The 20,862-nt window shown below is 43.3% G+C and overlaps 1 protein-coding gene across 4 annotated transcripts in view; it reads left to right on the top strand.

Annotated features, from left to right (window-relative positions):
• The window catches only part of KLHL3 (kelch like family member 3), a 276,374-nt gene that overhangs the window by 214,813 nt on the left and 40,699 nt on the right, over positions 1-20,862 (top strand). For all 4 annotated transcript variants that reach the window (XM_055389111.2, XM_004042559.5, XM_063706795.1 and 1 more), the window contains 2 exons: positions 16,792-16,908; positions 20,544-20,693. In XM_055389111.2, coding sequence (XP_055245086.1) covers positions 16,792-16,908; positions 20,544-20,693 — 267 coding nt within the window. The remainder of the gene's footprint in view (positions 1-16,791; positions 16,909-20,543; positions 20,694-20,862) is intronic.

Below are 20,862 nucleotides of genomic sequence, written 5' to 3'. Positions count from 1 at the left end.
TTTTCTTTTCTTTCAGAGAAAAACAACAGCTTTTTTTTTTTTAATCCCTTTAAAAATAAAAATTATAAAAAGGCTTTCTGGCTCATGACTGCTACATTCTAGACTCTTTAGAGAAGAAATAACAGTGATGATCATGATGACAAAGCTGCCACTATTTACTGAACACTTACAGTTTGCCAAACACTATGCTAAGTGCTTTATGTTCTTGGGCTCATTCCACCTCTACCATAGCCCTGTGAAGCAGACATTACTATTGTCCCTGCATTACAGAAGAGGAAGCAAATTCAGATTCCTCTTCTACCAGTAAAAATTTCTTTATGCCAGTAGATGTAGTCTACTATCGTGAAAATAGCATAAGCTTCAGTGTTGGCCAGCAGGTCCAAATCTCAGCTCCAGTATTTACAAATTAGTTATGTGACCTTGGGTGAGGTACTTTGCCTCTCCTGTGTTTCCTCATTTTGTAAAGTGAGGATAATAGTATTAGAACATATTCCATAGGGCAATTAATTGGGATAATATATGTAAAATGCCTGGTATAGTCCTTGGTACCTAGTAGGTGTTCAATCAGTATTAGCCCAGTTTATTATTTACCCTGCACCTGGAATTAATCCCTTCCTTCTCTGTGTTTCAGGATAACACTCACCTTGTTCTCCTTTTCATTGTACATATTTAGTTCTGAGCTGATCCTCCTCCCACATTCAGCTGAGTTCCTTGATGTTAGGGACTACATCTTATTCCTTTCTGTATCCTCAGAGATGCTCAATAAATGTTTTTTGAATGTCTTAGTTCACTCTTTGCATCCAAGCTTGAGGCTCTTTCTTGAGGGAATACTTCAGGACAAACATTGAAAAGGATTTTATATCTGAGATGAAATTGTATTCACACGTCCAGAGAATGGGGTAAAATTCACAAACCCCTGCCTGCCATCCTGGAAAAGTTTGATCAAGAAGAAAAACAGTCATTTGTTAAAACTGTGGGCTTCCCTGAAATTAGCAATGGATTCCCAGAAGGTGACTGGCACAATATAGTGGACTCTCCCTTAGGCTCAGGGAGGCCTCGGCTTCCTTGAATGCATATGTGTGCATAGGACCCTTCCTGCCTTAAAGTCAGAAACTGAGAGGATGCCCTTCCTTCTTACCAAGCACGTTTACTGTCTGTTCTGGATTATGCTGTCAGATAGGCACAATTGGAAGGGATGAACCAGTCAGTTGATTGGCTATGTGAATGTTGAGACAGTTGGTCAATTTGGGGCCCCCCTGAGCATGTTCTAAGTGTAGAGTGAGAAAATGGAAGCACTCATATAAACAGCAGGATTTGAATAATCTTGGGATGTGTGGGTTGAGAGTTGGGGGACTCTGTTACTTTGAATTCATGCTGGCCCATCTTGCTCTTGAGATCATAGAAAGTTTTCTGCACGTGAAGGCTAATCTGTGCTTGCTGTGTCTGGCGGGGAGTAGGGGTGGATTGTTAATAGGGAGAGGCATTGTAGTGCCCTGGAAACCACTTGGGCTTTGGACGCAGGCAAACCTGGTTCTAGTCTCTGCTTTCTGGCTGTATGACCTTGAGAAGTCACTAGTCTCTTTGAACCTTAGTTTCCTTAAATTTAAAATGGGAATTCTGAGTCCCTCCTCTATAGAGTTGTCATGAGGCTTAGAGATAATGGATATAAAACGCCAAATATAGTGTTTGGCAGGCACTCAATAAATGGCAGTTGTCATTGTAATTGTCACAATCATCTGTTTTTAGGCACCATTAATAATGATAATGGCACCAATTTTGCCATTGATAATGGTGAAATATGCCATTGAGTTAATTATATCTTTCCAGAAACAAACATGACTTTTTTCACTTAATGTATACACTTAAAATGTATACACTTAAAAATTGTTTGCAGTGTTGCTCAATAATTCATATGCTTACATATGAGTTGCTCTTTCTGTATAGCCAGAGTTTGGAGTATAGGTATTTTTCACATTAATGAAGTTCTATTTCATATTTGCTTCTTGGAACTTATATGTAACTTCAGAATTATGTGCTGCTTTTCATAAAGCAGATTACTCATGATCTTGATCCCTTTAGTACCTTTAAGGTTGGCAGTGTAATTTTGAGGTTTATTAAACAATAGCGGGGCTTGGTCTACATTTTCTCTTTGGCTAACCTCATAGTTTTATTTCTCCATAATTGATCATGTCTTGCTGGAAGTTAAATAGCTGGAAGCTTCTGACAATTAGATGTTTTTCATTTTAATGCTAGTCCTTTAGGCTTTGAAAATTCTGTGTCTGCTCCAGGAGATTTAGTGATTTCTACGCCCTTTAATTACATTGTGTGTGATAAGCAATCTCTTGCATGCATAATAACCTTTCCTTTCAATACTGTTTTATAGTGGAATTTTAAAATGTATTTGAAGTAATATTAGGGATCTTAAGTTAAAATTCAACTGCATATAATGTTAACAGTTGCAGAAAACCCAACTGGGTTGGTAATCAAGTAACTGGTGTTCCGCTAAATCCACACTTAACAGCATAACGGCAATTATGACTTACTCTGCATGCAGCCCACAGATTTCTTTGAACATATATTATAAAATGAAGCCAGATTTCAGACATTAACATGTAAAAAACACATACGCCTTAAAATAGAGGAAATGTAATATTTTACTATTAATGATGAGTGTAAGTAACAGGCAGCTTTCATCTTGTAAGTTTGCAAGTATAACTTCTACAGTCAGAGGGGCTCAGTTTGAATTTTGACTTCCCTACTTAAACAAGCTGAGAACCCTGGGCAAGTTATTTATCTCCCACAAGAATGTATGTACCGTATACAAGTAGATAGACAGGAATTTTGTCTGTCTGCTTGTCGCTGCTGGAGTGGTATCAGGTTCATGTAGACACTAAAAAAATAGCTGTTGAAAGGACGAATAAAAGAACCTCCCTATGGCTCAGTTTTCTCATCTGTAAAAGGTGAGTAATGGTAGTATAGTATCTACCTTGTAAGGTTGCTATGAGGATTAAATGGGATGATATATGAAAAATGCTTAGAATATAAGAAGTGTTCATTACTGTAAGATACTGTTGTTATTGCTGCTATTATTATGGTTATTACTACTAGTACTGCTCCTAGTAGTAGTCATAAATGTTGACTGGAGCCTTTCCTAAGGGGGAGTCTTCCCAGTGCCCATGTTGGTCTGGGTTGTTGGCATGACCTGGGGCCCCAGTGCCTAGCAGGGTCAGAGAGTGGTTGTGACCTCATGCTCCCCAGTGTCCCCAGCCCTGCCTGGGCCCCTCCCAGAGCTCAGAGACTGTTCTTTTTCCAGCATCACTTGCTTTTGCCCATTCCTTATCTCCTCTACTGCCCTCAGATGCCTTGAGGGCTGTGAGGGTACCTTAGTCATCTTTGTATCACATGCAGTACCTGACTCAGTGCCCCAGGAGTTGCCACGGAAGGACTCAGCAGATGTCCCCCAAGGGATTGAGGTACACTGGGGCCGGAGTCTGCACTGAGCCAGCTGAGGTTATGGGAATAATTTTAACAGTTTTCTAGAGAGTAAGGACAGATAGGGGAATTAGAGGGTAGGGGAGGGCATGAATCCTTGCCATTTTTGCTCTTGTTTTTCCTTCATGTGGTTTTTATTTTAGAATTCTTGTTATTGAGAGAGGTCAAATGGATGTGATGGGAGTCACACAAAATCACTAGTTCATTGTGTAGGACCTTCCCCTTCCTCATGTCATGCCAGACCCCTATTAAGTTCAATAGGGATGGCATCATGTTAAAGAGGTTGAAGAAGAGGCCCGGAGGCAGCGAACAAGACATAGGGTTTATTGAGGGCACTTACGTACAGGGCTGTCCAGTGGTGGCAGGCTGGACAGGAAATTGCAACTGCTTGTAAAATCCATGCAATTTATATAGCATTTTCACTTAACACCCTCCTGCTGGTGACCTTCACCTGGCAACCTTCATTTAACACAAAACAAAGGGCCTCAATCCCCTATATGGCCTGCATTTCCCAGGATGGGCTGGGGTTCAGATGTTCCTCATAGATAAGGAATGAATCTCCAGGTTCTTGATTCCTTAGCTTGGAACACTGAACACACATTCTTCTTAGACCGTAGAGTCATTCTCAGGGTATGCTTAAGTTATTGCTGTCAGGTGCATCTATCATACACTCCACTACCCTGAGGATAGAGACAAGAAGATTAAAGCCAGGCATCTGATTCTTCCACATGGTGGGTGTTGAGGGGTTAGGGCTAAGCCTGTGAGCTGACAGCGTGTTTATTGTATTTCCCTTTGAGACACAAAGTTCAGCTCTGGCCATGAACATCCTCAGTGACCCAGTGACCCAGGGGCAGAATAAACAACCTTCTGGGACAAATCCACTCTAAGGAAAGAGATATGACTCCTGAGTTCGAGTGCAATTTTGCTGTTGAATTGCTGTGGGACCTAGCAAGTTACTGGACTTCTTTGAATCTTGGCTTTCCTAGCTGGTAAATATATGTCTCCATCTCAAGATCTCTTGCCTTCTTATGAAACACTATTGAGGCTTTTCAGAGACACCTCTGAGTGAGTCTTAACAGGGAAATGGCCTGCATTTTAGATACCAGTCAGGAAGAAATTTATTAAGTCTTTTTAAAAAATTAGTGTTAAGTATGTTCTGGAATAAGAACTATAGGTTACTTCTCTTTGCATTATCACATTTTAAAATGCGCTGTTGTCTCCTTAAACTGCATTTTAGAGACCAAATTTTGATATCTTATTTATTGGGAGGGACTGGGCCCTTGTCTCCCAGGATCATTGGTGTTCCATGCCCTTCTGTCTGAATTCCTTGCCTTTCCAGCAAGGTGGTTGTGGGAGGCAGGCTGTGGGAGGCAGGCTGGAGAGCCTTGGCCGGTGGGCTGGGCTTGCATGATTGCTGCGGAGGCATTTGCCAGGTGACTGAGCAGGTGTACCCTGCTGCCTAGGCCGAGCTGTTGGCAGCCCTGCCTTACTCTGAGGTTATCAGAGTTGCCAGCTTCTCAGCTTGCCAACAACGGTGATCTGTTAACGCCCTACCTTGGCGTTACTCTTTTTACTGTTCTCCTTTGGATGGTGGAATTCAATAACTACCCATGCACAGAATATGACAGCACCGTGCCCCCAAATCTACCATGACCAACCAGTGTTCTCCAGGTATGTTTCACTCATCATTTTTTTTTTAAACAGGAAGTTTGTATTGAAGTAAGTTCATGGAGAAGTAAACAAATCAAGTATACAACTAAACTTTTTACGAAGTAAAACACCCACATAACTAGCACCCAGGTCAAGAAACAAACCCCAGAACCCCCTTCCAGTTACTACTCCCTACCCTGGGAAGGGCACCTACCTTCTTGGCTTCTCACACCTTAGGTGAGTTTTACCCATTTTGGAAGCTTATATAAATTGAACAGTGGTGCGTGTGTACTTTTGTGTCTGATTTTTTCCTGTCCAGCATGACATTCAGAGAACATCATTTCTAATCCTCACAACAAGTTGCAAGGCAGAGATTATTGTCTTCATTTTGCAGACGAAGAAACTAAGGTTCAGAGAGGTGACACAGCTCATTAACCGTAGATAGCTCCATGATGTGAAGCTGTGTGTGTCTGCCTCCCAAGCCCCACTCTTTATTAATGCACTCCCACCCTGATGAGGGGTACAGAGATGAGTGACAGGTAGTCATTTCTATTCAGGGGCTCATAGTCTGGTGGGCAGACGGACTGAAAACATGTGTCCATAGTATGTGGCCAAGAGAAATAATTGCTTATAATTATAGTTCAAGGAAAGTACCTGGAATATTTTATTCCAGGTTGTTGTACAGGAAAGACATCATGGAAAAGAGAGTCTTTGAGTTAAACTTTGGAGAATGAGGGTAGAATTTTGGAAAGCCATTTAGGTTGGAGGAATAGTAGGACTATTCCTACTAAAGACTTGGAAGTTTGGAATAGCTTGTACTTGGGGAGAAAAGTAACCTCTGTGATAAGAATCAAGGACCGTGGAGAATGGTGGGAGATGAGGCTGGGAATGGGGTAGGAGTCTGTGAAGAGATTTAAGGAGTGAGAACTTTCTTCTTCAGGTCAGTATTTGCTTAACTGTATCCCATAAAGACACAGTATTACAAGATGTTTATAGGTGTTTGGGTTTTTTTTTTTTTTTTTTGAGGTGGAGTCTCACTGTGTCGCCCAGGCTGGAGTGCAGTGGCACGATCTCGGCTCACTGCAACCTCCGCTTCCCAGGTTCAAGCATTTCTCCTGCCTCAGCCTCCTCAGTAGCTGGGATTACAGGTGCCCGCCACCACTTCCGGCTATTTTTTTTTTTTTTTTTTTTTTTGTATTTTTAGTAGAGACGGGGTTTCATCACATTGGTCAGGCTAGTCTTGAACTCCTGACCTCATGATCCGCCTGCCTCAGCCTCCCAAAGTGCTGGGATTACAGGCGTGAGCCACGGCACTTGGCCAGATTTTTTTGTTTGTTTGTTTTAAGCATTCTCAGGTCAGATACATTTAGGAGACACTGGCTGAACAAAGTAACCAGGTTTCTTTACTACAGGACTTGTCAGAGCTTTTATATGGTAATGATATTTGTGAACCTTTAAGGGATATTTGAGGATACAGTATGATGTGTTTCTTAGGCTCATTTGGCCCCTGAGCCCCTTTACTACAGAATATCGCCCGCATCTAGTATCCTTAGGAACACATTATAGAGTCTTTAAGCCACCTTTCATTGGTTGTCCCAGATATTCTACTATTTTTTGCATCTTTGATATGTCTTTTGGTAATTCATTTCCAAAATGAATTATAATTTTTTGATTGTGACTTCATGTTCAGAGGATGTCATATCCTGGGAATCTAGGTTGCCCTGGACTGTGGACACTGTAGGGCAGGTTTACTGGTTTAGGAAACAGTTTTTGTATTAGATATTGTCTTAGATATTTCCCATACCACCTGGGTGATGTCAGTTCAAACTCTCAATTTTTATGTGGCATGAGTCTAGGGTTTGGGTTTCTTGAAGATGTAGATTTTGCTCCCTGTCTTTCCCTTCTCCCTTGCCTCCCACCCCACTGCATTCCTCAGCCCACAGGAGATGGCGAGCTTCCTTCCCCTTACTCATAGCACATGGTCAGAGTTCATCTAGTCTTAGTTTTACAGCTGGGGCAAATCTGTCCACAGGAGCCTGTGGCCTAGGCACCCTACCCAATGGGACACCAGTCCTCAATTAAAGCCCATATCTGAATTGTCTCTGTGAGCCATTTTGGCTTCAATTTCCACTCAGCTGCCCGGATTGAATTCCTTCTTATTTAAAACACTCAGGCATTTTCTTCTTGCTTTTGCATATGGCTCAAATCTTTATTTTTTCTGTAATACATCATGTTCACGTGTTTGGAGCTACAGGGAAAGATTCCTTCCAGAGCAGCTCAGTCTACCATATTGACTGGCAGACATTCTCCATCCGTATGTCATCCTGCACTCATGGTTAGGATTAGTACCACTGACGTCTCTCAGCTTGTAGACGTTTCTATCAAACCATTGTGCTTCAGTCCTTTTCTTATTCTTTGTGGACTCATAGTGAAAGTCTTTTTTACTGGCTGTAGGTAGTAACAGAAAGCTGAAGAACAATTTCCAGGCCAAGTGATGTTACCGTTTTAATTTTTTCATCATTTTTGGTCATCTGAAGTCAGATATCTGGCAGTGTGCTGCTGTAGGAAGAGAACCATACATACATTCATTCATGCTTTTATTAATTTATTCATCCTATTAAGAAATATTTCTCTGTGTGGCAGGTAGCGTATTAGTCACAGGAGAGACATTGGCAAACAGATCAAAACAAGATACCTGCCTTTGCAGAACTTATATTCACATACAGGAGAGATATTTTCTCAAATATGTGCACAAATATATAGCTATAAAAGTGAGAGATGTGGTATGAATGAAATGTGCAGTGTGCTGTGAAAGTGTGGATTGAAACCAGTGGTTCTAATTGCTGTCTTCTCACTAATTTGTTGGGTAATATCAGGCAAATGACTTCATCTCTCTCTGCCTTACTTTCTCCTTTTGCAAATGACTAGCAGTTTCACAGGGTCCTTGTGAATCTGAAATGAAGCAACTACAAGAAAGAGCTTTTAAGTGTTGTGTGAAAGGGTGATGGTATGGTCAGAAAGAAGAATTCAACTGGGTTGGTTTCTAGGGAGACTTCAGACCAGGACATCGCTCAGCCAGTGGTGTGCTGGTAAATGTTTAACAACTGGCTCGCTAAAAAACATTCTAAAAGCCCTGATTCATCTGTTGATTCATTTGCTGATTTCCATGGTGTAAATATTTTCATCAAGGCTAACTTCAACTACCAGTGTAATGTCACTAAACGTGGAGTTAGGAAGAGACGTGCACAGTGAGCTCCAATTGCCGCACACCACTGCTCCCAGTTGTCCCTGGAGTTGTGTGTGGCAATGAGGTGAGAGTATGCTTAACACAAGTCTTTATTTATTTATTTATTTATTTATTGATCATTCTTGGGTGTTTCTCGCAGAGGGGGATTTGGCAGGGTCATAGGACAATAGTGGAGGGAAGGTCAGCAGATAAACAAGTGAACAAAGGTCTCTGGTTTTCCTAGGCAGAGGACCCTGCGGCCTTCCGCAGTGTTTGTGTCCCTGGGTACTTGAGATTAGGGAGTGGTGATGATTCTTAACGAGCATGCTGCCTTCAAGCATCTGTTTAACAAAGCACATCTTGCACCGCCCTTAATCCATTTAACCCTGAGTGGACACAGCACATGTTTCAGAGAGCACAGGGTTGGGGGTAAGGTCACCGATCAACAGGATCCCAAGGCAGAAGAATTTTTCTTAGTACAGAACAAAATGAAAAGTCTCCCATGTCTACTTCTTTCTACACAGACACGGCAACCATCCAATTTCTCAATCTTTTCCCCACCTTTCCCCCCTTTCTATTCCACAAAACCGCCATTGTCATCCCAGCCTGTTCTCAATGAGCTGTTGGGTACACCTCCCAGACGGGGTGGTGGCCGGGCAGAGGGGCTCCTCACATCCCAGTAGGGGCGGCCGGGCAGAGGCGCCCCTCACCTCCCGGACGGGGCGGCTGGCAGGGCGGGGGGCTGACCCCCCCACCTCCCTCCCAGACGGGGCGGCTGGCCGGGCAGAGGGGCTCCTCACTTCCCAGTAGGGGCGGCCAGGCAGAGGCGCCCCTCACCTCCCGGACAGGGCCGCTGGCCGGCGGGGGGCTGACCCCCCCACCTCCCTCCTGGACGGGGCGGCTGGCCGGGTGGGGGGCTGACCCCCCCACCTCCCTCCTGGACGGGGCAGCTGGCCTGGCGGGGGCTGACCCCCACCTCCCTCCCGGATGGGGTGGCTGCCGGGCGGAGACGCTCCTCACTTCCCAGACGGTGTGGCAGCCGGGCGGAGGGGCTCCTCACTTTTCAGACGGGGCGGCTGCCGGGCGGAGGGGCTCCTCACTTCTCAGACGGGGCGGTTGCCGGGCGGAGGGTCTCCTCACTTCTCAGACAGGGCGGCCGGGCAGAGACACTCCTCCCAGACGGGGTCGTGGCCGGGCAGAGGCGCTCCTCACATCCCAGATGGGGCGGCGGGGCAGAGGTGCTCCCCACATCTCAGATGATGGGCGGCCGGGCAGAGACGCTCCTCACTTCCCAGATGGGATGGCGGCCGGGAAGAGGCGCTCCTCACTTCCTAGATGGGATGGTGGCCGGGCAGAGACGCTCCTCACTTTCCAGACTGGGCAGCCAGGCAGAGGGGCTCCTCACGTCCCAGACGATGGGTGGCCGGGCAGAGACGCTCCTCACTTCCCAGACGGGGTGGCGGCCGGGCAGAGGCTGCAATCTCGGCACTTTGGGAGGCCAAGGCAGGCGGCTGGGAGGTGGAGGTTGTAGCGAGCCGCGATCACGCCACTGCACTCCAGCCTGGGCACCATTGAGCACTGAGTGAACCAGACTCCGTCTGCAATCCCGGCACCTCGGGAGGTCGAGGCTGGCGAATCACTCGCGGTTAGGAGCTGGAGACCAGCCCGGCCCTGGACAGTTTCTTTATCCTGGTGCTGAGCGTAGGTCCCTACTGAATTGTGCCTTCTCCTTCTCTGTGGACCTTGTCTGCTGAGTTTCTTTTCACCTTAGGGCCAACACAAGTCTTGTTAAGCTTTCATTTAAGAAACAAAAACAGGAATCCAACAGAATCATTCTTTTGTCTAGAAGCACTATCTTCTTGATTTAAAAGCATGGCAGGAGATTTGGTAAATGGTATTGCCTCAATCCCTGGGAAAGGAATAGGATACCTAGGGGAGGTGTCCCAGGAGGGCGTGGAGGATTGTAATTAGGATTATAGGTTTAGGAAGTTAGTTCCCCAACTCAACAGTCTGCCCAGGGTTTTGTTTGTTTGTTTGTTTTGAGACAGAGTCTCTCTCTGTCACCAGGCTGGAGTGCAGTGGTGCAATCTCGGCTCACTGCAACGTCCGCCTCCTGGGTTCAAGTGATTTTCCTGCCTCAGCCTTCTGAGTAGCTGGGGACTACAGGTGTGCGCCACCACGCCCAGCTAATTTTTGTGTTTTTAGTAGAGATGGAGTTTCGCCGTGTTGGCCAGGATGGTCTCAATCTCTTGACTTCGTGATCCGCCCACCTTGGCCTCCTCGGCCTCCCACAGTACTGGCATTACAGGTGTGAGACACCTTGCCTGGCCTAGGTTTTTAAAATTAATTGTGTCTCTGAGATGCAAATTGCATAATGTTTGAGCATGGGTTTTTGGAGTTAGAGGTGAATTCACATCAGATCTATTCTTCCTGGCAGTGTGACCTTGTACAGCTTGCTAACCTCTCTCAGGCTGTTTCCTCATCTGTAAAATGTGAGCAGTGACACCTACTTCACAGAGATTGTTGGTGGATTAAATGAGATCATATGTGTGAAATGCCTAACACTGTGCTTGTTGTTATTAATAAAGTTAGTCCTTCTCAGATCGAGTAACAAATCAGGTCCATGTATAGGAACCTAGTTTTTTTTCCCTGATATTGTCAGAATTAGCTTCTTTCTCTTCTTCCTATGTTTTGCTGAGAATTGCTCCCAATTGAACTTCTCCCCTTGCCAAGTCAGTGCCCTGCCTTTTTAACTGGAGTCCTTCTTGATCTTCAAAACACATTTTGAAAGCAGGGAAAGTACCCCAGGACTCCTCATTTTCTTGGGGTGTGCAAGTCCAGCCTAGCTTGGCTGCCTGTCTGTCCAGAGGGTTGGAGTGGAAGGACTGGATTCATCTGGTATTCTCTGGCCAAGACCTGTGCTTACATCTGAAGTGTGGTGAGCTGGGAGCTATGGAATCTGATTTTCTCCAACTCCTTTCCACATGACAGTCTTGTAGCATGCAAGAAATTGGTTCTAGGACATTAATCAGTGAGGAAATGGGGCTATTTCTTTGTTTAAAAAGTGAAACCCTAAGTGTACCTATGAGCAGCTGATTATTTCATCACAAAAAGTAGTAGCTAAGTAGATATCACCCTATCCTATGATTGAATCTATAGTCTCTGCTTAGATTTTATAGACCAGGGGTTGACAAACTTTTTCTAGGAAGGGCCAGATAGTAAATATTTTAGGCTTTATGTGTCATGGCTTCTCAACTCTGCTACTGTAATGTGAAAGCAGCCATAGACAATATGTAAACGATGAGTATGGCTGCCTTCCAACATAATTTTATTTACCAAAACAGGTGGCAGGCTGGATTTGGCCTGTGGGCAGCAGTTTGCAACCCCCCTGCTATTAGACCTATTAGACATTTGAGAGTCAGCTAAGAGTAATGGATTTAGAGCATGAGCACTGAAGTTGGTTTTGTATGTAACCAAGCAGAGCTGGCTCTGCTTCTTTTTAGTTCTGGGACTTGGGCAAGTCATTTAATAAGGCTTAAGAGTATTTAATCATTGGGTTATCTTGAGAATTTGGGGAGGCCATGTTTATGGAGAGTCCCTTGGTGGGAAGGGTTATTGGGAACCATTTTGGGTACATTGAAAGCTAAAGCAAGTTGGAAATTTATTTGCTTGTTTATTTTTCAAGCATGAAGTCTGAATGAAAAAAATATGTGGCCTTCTCTAGCTGCTGAGAAGGTCGCTGTTGTTGCCGAATGCTGTGGCTTTCATAGCTGAGTAGATAAACAGTGTGACTAAGTGGAACCAGTTACACAAGTGAAGCCAAAAATAAAGATAAGGTTAAATATCGACTTTGGTAGATTCAGCTTGCTTTTTTGTTTTTATAACAAAAATTAAGCTGGTTGATGGGGAAGAATGTGATGAATAAATGCTACCCACTTAAGGACTTGTAGTTCATTCTTCAGCTAAGCTTTGCCAATCAGTTACCTTGTGTTGTGCTAGGCAGCATTGGGGGATGGCATGCAGAGACAGAGCTGGTACACTTCTCACTCTGCATAGGCTCACAGTCTATAAAGGGGAGTAGAAAGAGGTGTGGCTAACCAACCACATACAAGGCAGAATGGGGTTGTGGCTGCCCATCACCTAACCCAGCAAAGGCAGACTTTATCTGCCTTTGACTCTGCCTTACCCACTAGGATTCCAACCCCTTGTTCCCCAGCCCTGCTCTCTGCTCCAGCCTGGGCAGCTTCCACACATCTCCTTCCATGCTTATTCTGAACTCATTTTCCATTCATTCACTTAAAAAATATTTGAGTTTGTGTTATGTGCCAGCAAATAAGACAAGGTCTCTCATGGATCTTAAGGGCTAGTGGAAGAAACATAGTCGTTCAAACAATGCTGTGAGGGTGAGGGACATAGCTCGATAAGAGTTCCTAATAAAAAATGAACTAGACAAGGATTTCTATGGTGTATGTGCTTATGTTTGTACACATATAGGTTGTTTGATATAGAAATAGGAGCAAACTATACATACATACTACTCCTTTCCTTTTCTGCTCCCTTCCCTTCCTTTCCCTTTCCCTTCCCCTTTCCCCTTCCCTTTCCTTTCCTTGCCAAATTCAAGTTATGTCCAGCCTGACTTAAGTATATAATTAGAAAACAGGGCCAAGTGTTTTAGGGGAAAAGCACATTAACATATTTGCACAAAAAAAATGTACTTAGGTTAAGAAAAATTGGAGTCCTTTTTTCCTCCTGGCAGATAAAGCTTTCATTTCAACTTTATGCCATCCTATAAATTTTGTTGTAGTTTTTTTCCTTAGAATTTCTTTTCTTCTCTCTTACACTGCTTATTCTGAAAAATTAAAAACCTACTGTAGGTTTGAAAGAATGAACATTCATGTAGTCTTTACCTAAACTCACCATTAACATTTTGCTTCATTTACTTTATCTCTCTAGACTTAATTTTTCATTTTGCTGAATCATTTGACAGTAAATTGCAGACATTATGACACTTCACCCCTAAATATTTTAGCATGTATCTCTTAAGAACGAGGAAATTCTCTTTTCTAGCCATAAAACCAATTATCATACCAATGAAATTTAATATTGATCTAGCAATATTATCTAACATATAGTGGATAGTCACATTTTCTTACTAGCCCCCCAAAAGTCATTTATGGCTATTTCTTTTAGAGCCATAATCTAATTAAGGTTTATGCACCGCATTTAGTTGCCTTGTCTATAAATCTCTCTAATCTAGAACTGTCTCCCTACCTTTTTTTGTCTTCCATAATATTAACAATTTTGAAAATCCAGGCCAGCCGTCCTATAGAATGTTGCAAACATAGAGTTGTCTGATCATTTCCTCACCGTAAGATTCAGGTTATATATTAATATTTTAGGAAGAATTGTACTTAGGAGATACTGTGTCTTCAATTAAATCACAATCAGGAATATAAGTTTGTCCTCTTATGGATGGTGGTAAATTTGGTCCCTTGTTTAAGGTGTTGTCTATCAGATCTCTCTATTTGAGGATATTTTCCCTCCATGTAAATAGTATGTAATCTGTTGGGTGATTCTTTGAGAATTGTGACTCTTTCCCCATCCAACAACTTTATTATTACTATTTTTTTAAAGATAGGCTCTTGCTGTGTTGCCCAGGCTGGAGTGCAGTGGCATGGTTACAGCTCACTGCAGCTTCCACCTCCTGGGACCAAGTGATCCTCCTGCCTCAGCCTCTCAAGCAGCTGGGACTACAGACACGTGCCACCATGCCTGACTGATTTTTTTTTTTTTTTTTTGTAGAGATGGGGTCTTGCTAAGTTTCTCAGGCTGGTCTCAAACTCCTGGGCTCCCACCTTGGCCTCCCAAAGGGCTGGGATTACCAGTGTAAGCCGTAAGCCACTGCACCTGGCCTTTAACAACTTTCGATTTTAGCATCCATTGGTGATCTTTATTCAATCAGTTATTACATTGGTGGTATTGCAGAAATGGTGTTTTTCTAATTCCATCATTCCTTTTATAGGCATTTTTTTTTTTTGGATAGAAGAGACCTTCTTACACTTTTTTAGTATCCATATGGGCGCATGAATTATTTTTTTAAATTTTTTTTTTTGAGAGAGGGTCTCACTTCGTCTCCCAGGTTGGAGTACAGTGGTACACTCATGGCACACTGTAGGCTCGACCTCCCAGGCTCAAGCAGTTCTTCCACCTCAACCTCACTAGTAGCTGGGACTATAGGCATGCACCACCATGCCTGGCTAATTTTTGTATCTTGTAGAGATAGGGTTTTGCCATGTTGCCCAGGCTGGTCTTGAACTCCTGGGCTCAAGCAATTCTGCCTGCCTGGGCCTCCCAAAATGTCGGGATTATAGGTGTGAGCCACCATACCTGGCCATATTATAATTTTTTAAAAAAATTAAGAATATTTTATATTGAGGTATATGGATATTAAATACACAATTTGGTTAGTTTCGACACATGTATATGCCCATGTAATGCCCACCCTAAACCACAAAAGGTTTCCTTTGAACCTTTTTCAGCCATTCCCTGACCCTTCTTCCCTTCAAAGAGGCAACACTGATCTGATTTCTTCATTATTCTCATTGATATTTAAATTGTCCCAAATATTGGCATTGAAAGCCCCATCCAGCTGGCTCTTTTTGACATGTCTTCTTTAATCATGTATAAGATGTTTGCTTTATTCTTTTTAATAGCTGAAAATAGAGTTGGCACTCTGTATCCATGAGTTCCATATCCATGGATTCAACTAAGGAAATATTCAGAAGAAAAAAATTCCATAAAGTTCCAAAAAGCAAAATTTGAATTTGCTGCAACACCAAGTACTACATCATATCCACTTGCATGAAGTGATGTATGGGTATTATATTAGGTGTTATAAGCAATCATATAATTATTTAAAGTATATTTATTATTAATATACTTTAAATATATATATTTAAAGTATTTAAAGTATATGGGAGGATGATTTGAAGTATATGGGAGGATGTGCAGAGGTTATATGCAAACACTATGCCATTTTATATAAGGGACTTGAGCATTGGCAGATGTTGGTGTCTGTGGGTGGTCATAGAACCAGTGCCCTGGGGCTGGGGATGGTGGCTCACGCTTGTAATCCCAGCACTTTGGGAGGCTAAGGCAGGCGGATCACTTGAGGTCAGGAGTTTGAGACCAGCCTGGCCAATATGGTGAAACCCTGTCTCTACTAAAAATACAAAAATTAGCCGGGTGTAGTGGTGTACACCTGTAATCCCAGCTACTAGGGAGGCTGAGACGGGAGAATCACTTAACCTGGGAGGTGGAGGTTGCAGTGAGCCAAGATCATGCCACTGGACTCCAGCCTATGCAACAGAGTAAGAACCAAAAAAAAAAGAAAAAAAAAAGAACCAGTGCTCAAGGATACTGAAGGATAACTGTATCTAATGGTATGGATACTCCTTTAATAATATCTCCATTAGTGGACTTTAGGTTGTTTCATTTTTTTATCCCTTTACAACCATGCTGCAGCAAAGATATTGGAGCACATATTCTGTTCTCTTACACTGATGTGAGTATAAGCTAGAGCTCTAGAAGTGGTATTTTTAAAGTCAATGAGAATGTACATTTAAAATTTTGATCGATATTGCCAATACTTCCCTCCCCTCTTAAAAATCATTATTAATGAAATTTTTACAGACACTGCTGGTTTCCCCATGGCCCCTCCAACGTTGAATTTTATCTGCCTATGTGTACGTGGTGGCACAGGGTTTGAATTTGTACTTATCCTTGAGTAGAGTGAACATCCAAAGTATAGGTCTGCCTTTTTCGTTCTAAGCTCTCCAGTTTTGATTTGCATAGAAATGAAATCTCTCCTCAAGGAGAAATGTTTGCCATTCCTTGTCATTCAGTGTCACGTTGACCATCACAGCCAGCTTTGGGCAGAGGGCATTCTTACTGTTTTTATTCTGCATTAACTTTACACGGGACATAAGTGAGGAAACGGGGGCATGGGGAGATGACGACATTGCCCCCAGGGTCTGATCTTCTTGAGCAGCCTCTATAAATTTGGTTCACAGTTACTGCTCTGTATTTTTACCCTTAAAAAACTATTGGAACTGGTTTTTATTTTAGAATGAACCATGATGATTCTACATTTGGGATAGCAGGTTTGTCCTTGTGTGTGTGTGTGTGTGTGTGTGTGTGTGTGTGTAGAGTGTGTGTGTGATCACTCTCTGAGGCCAGCAAGTAAACAAACCCTTTCTGTTTTTATTTTAAATATGAGTCTCAGATTAATTAAACACCTTTGTGGATGACTCATAACTTTTTCTCTCTCTCTCTTTTTTTTTTTTTTTTTTTTTTACAGATTGAGGGTTGTTTGAAAGCTTTTGTCTCTTTACTGAAGTTGCCCATGTTGCTTTTCTTTATAGGTGTTTGAAGCTGTGATCTCATGGATCAATTATGAGAAAGAAACCCGTTTAGAGCACATGGCAAAGCTGATGGAACATGTCCGACTTCCTCTCTTACCTAGGGACTACCTAGTCCAAGTGAGTGTTGTATGAAGAGCCAAGCACTTCTGTGTTCACCCAGACCTGTAGGAATAGCAATGGGCAATCCTGGTTGGATGGAGTAGTTGAGGGGTTTAGTGGGTCTTCTGTATGTGCTGAGGGAACCAGCCCACTGGGTTAAGTGTTAGGTGTTGTAAAGTTTAAGAGCATAGGCTTGAAAATAGGACACTTAGGTTTCAGTCTCTGCTCTGCTGCTTATTAGTTTTGGATTTTTATTTAACCTCTTCAAGCCTCAGTTTTTCTTCCATAGAACAGATATTATAGTAGAGCCCAGCAGGGTTGTTGTGAGGACTAAAGGAGTAGAGTATGCAAGTCAGCTGCTTCGTGTGGAGCCTGGGGTAACAAATGTTCCATGAAAGTTAGCTGTCTTTGTTGAAGAGGACTGAAGCAAGAAGGGTCATGTCCACAATGTTTCTATGTTCCCTTTTTGTCTTAGTTTTAGGCAACTTGAAGCCAAATTCAAGACTGTAAAAACGGTGCCTAGAATACAGAGTACTTCCACTTCCTCTGAAAAGGAAAGAAAAATTAAGAATTATGGGGTTTCCTTATGGTGCCATATGTCTTCTCGTTTAATCCTTATAATAACCCAGAGGGGCAAAGATTGTAACTCCTTTTTTTACACATGTAGGCCTTGAGGCTTATGGAGGTTGGGATTTATTGGGGGTCACCAGCCTTAGGGAGGCTCAGGATTCAAATCCATGTCATTCTGGCTCTGAAGTGCATAGTTCTTCTGCTAAGCTAGCTGCCACCATTGATACGCTCTTTTCTGCATACCCATTACATGACTTATTTTATACAGTAAATGGCATTAGACACTTTTATAAGCAGAGAATAAACCTTAAAATATATGAACAAAACAAAACATCGAGACAGCAGGTTAGCCCTCAGCTGTCTCCAAGGAGTCTCTGGAAGGAAGGGAAGATATGATGCAAGGATAAAGAGGAGGTTTAGCAGCCTAGCAGCCCAGCAGCCCAGCTCTTGTTACTTTCCAGCCATATAATACTGGGTACATACTTAACCTTTTTAAACCTCAGTTTTCTTACCTGGAAAAAATGGCACTTGCCTTTATAGGATTGTTTGGGGATAAACAATAAAATGAGATAATCCATGTAGGCCTATAATACAGTGTTCAGTGAATGTTACTGATCTTACTCTGTAGTCTTTGTGACCACTGCTGTGATTCTTAGTAGCAGGTGACACAGTATCCTCACGAGCACTTGTAAACTCGTCTGCTGGTAACACTTGTAGATTGCAGGTATGAGGGGTCAGTGAAATGTTCCCTGAATCGCCGTACTTCAGCCTTCTCAGGTGCTGAGGGATATGCTTGCAAGCTCTTAAATGGGGCATGCATGCTACTTTGGGTGGTACCACTGCCACCTGGTGGCAGCATATCTTTCCTGTAGAAAAGGTCCCCTAAGTGGAGGGAGTGAACTTGCCTGAGCATCCAGTGTCAGTCAAACCTCCCACTGTCCTGTGGGAAGCTGGCTGGAGGTGGAGGAGGCACCTGGACTCCAGTATAGTCTCGCTTCCACAGGGAGGGTTGGCAACCTGGGGACCTGGGTTCCAGAGAAAGCTAAAGTGGCCTTAGAGACCATTGGTCACAAACTTCATCAGGCATCCACAACTGAAGCTTAACAAACGTCACCATTAGGAAATGGCTCCTGGGTTATTATGCCAAAGTAGAATTTAGATCTGGAAAAGAAGGGGGTCAGAGGCAATGGGCATGAGAACTGTTGTGTGGGACTCCTCCCTTTGCCCTTTTTGCAGAAAGGCCTTTTATCAGGCCTCTCAGAGTGAACACCTCTGGAATAGGATGTTTCATTACATTCATTTGACTTTGAAACTTCAAATGAGTATAATTGCTGGGATGGCTGATGGTGGTGGAGGAGGAGGAGGAGAAGGAAGGGAAAGCCCTGGGCAGACCTCCACCAACACTGCCTGACTTCTGGGGGAGGTTTTTTTTTCTTTCACAAAAGGTAGTATTTATTAGGCTTTTACTCAGCATTTAAAAATATTGTACTAAATGTATAATATGTTGTGATAAAATGTATATTACATAAGCTTTGTTATTTTAACCATTTTAAGTGTACAATTTAGAGGCATTCATTACATTCAAATTCAGTACAACCATTACTATAAAGATTTCCAAAACTTTGTCATTACCCCCGAAGTTGAAACTCTTGTACCCATGAAGCATTAACTTTCCAGGAGAACTTTGAATTCAAGCTGAGTAAGTTCTTCTGGAGAAATAGCTGCTCATGCATTTCTCCTTCCTTCCAAGCTTTTTCAGGCATCCTCTCCCACCCTTTTTATTTTGTAATTGACCCTGGAAGTTTATGATTTGTCTCAAGCTGGCTCAGTTCCTTACTGGGAGGGGAAAAAAAACCTTCCAAGGAAAACAGTTCTTGGGGACTGTCTCTGGGGAGGGAGGTGGTCAGAGGTACACAGAGGCCTTCTCTTGCCAATCCTTTTTTCCCTGCCAGCTCCAATGCTGCCCAGCAGATGATGGCCCTGGCCATGCTTTCATTCCTAGTGACAGATGGGGACCCAGGAGAGGCTCAGTCATGCCTTGTGCATCACTGACTTGAGGGCTGAGATAATTGAGGTGGGAGGCCCTTCTCATTCTCTGACTGGACTTGAATTCTTCAGGCTTAGAAATTTTGTCTTGTTCATCATTTTCTTCCTGGGGACCAGCACAGGGCTGCCCAACCAGGAGACATTCAATCAGTGTTAGCTGTTGAATGGTATTGATCTTTCCTAACACAAAGCAGCCCCAGAAGACCACATTACCCATTCCAGATATGCCACACAGTGATCTGACCTGGGCCAAAATGTGGGGATTGGAGAGTTAGAGCACCAGAATGGCTTCATGCTTGGTCTTGCTCATGAAACCTTTAGGCTTACATGTGCTGAGCACCTGCTTAGGTCCTAAGCTCTGGAATAAGAGGTAAAGAAGCCAGAGCCCCAGCTTAGATGGAGTCCTAGGTGAGGTCAATAGGTGGGACTTTGTGCAGGGTAATTTTTCTGCTCTGATGTTGTTACTCTGTTAGAAGGAGCCTCACTGGCCGATTTTCTGCCCTGAGACCTTCACTATAAGACAACGAATATGAATCTTTCTCCTTGACAAGCTTATTTTACTCAATGCCTCCAAAGGTTGGCTGATGGCTCCCACACCCTTTCCTCTTTCCCCTCACTCCTCCTCTCCGATGTCTGTTTGCCCTAAGCATTATAGTGCATTCAAATCAGGAGAAATGTGGTTAGAGGCTTTCAGGACGGCTACTTGTCTTTTGTTTTGCATAAACTCATTTAGGCCTCAAAACAAACAAAACTAGTGAGGTTGTAGATACCTTTAATATGCCCATTTTACAGATGAGGAAACTGAGGATCAGAGATGTTAAGTAGAGGATCTGGTCTAATGCCGGAGCTTGATCCCTTATCCCACTGTGCTCTTAAAATGCAGGAGGTGAGCAGTAAGTTGTAACTCTTTGGGTTTGAGATGATGTGGTGAAGGAATGAATGAGTGTGGGAGTGCAGGAATGACTGAGCCCAGGGTGAAAGCTTGGGAAATGTGGCTGAGCTGTGCTCCAGGATCATCTGTGGATTATTACCTCTAGACGGTTGAAGAAGAAGCTTTGATAAAGAATAACAACACCTGTAAAGACTTCCTCATTGAGGCCATGAAATACCATCTCCTCCCTCTGGATCAGAGGCTATTGATTAAGAACCCAAGGACCAAGCCCAGGACTCCAGTCAGCCTTCCCAAGGTAAGCCCCAGCCCAATCACCGCCAAGAGTCAGGACTGTGCCCTGGGAAAGTGGCCTTCCACTCCTGCCTCCAAGTCTTTGCTCACCCATGGCTGCCCTGCATCTTGGTTGCATTTACAACCTAGGAGATGGAGTCTGCTGGTTCCTCTTGAATCTGCTGGTACCTCTC

Source organism: Gorilla gorilla, chromosome 4 (genome assembly GCF_029281585.2).
Source record: "Gorilla gorilla gorilla isolate KB3781 chromosome 4, NHGRI_mGorGor1-v2.1_pri, whole genome shotgun sequence".
NCBI classification, from domain to species: domain Eukaryota; kingdom Metazoa; phylum Chordata; class Mammalia; order Primates; family Hominidae; genus Gorilla; species Gorilla gorilla.
This window is presented reverse-complemented; position numbering and strand designations above follow the sequence as displayed.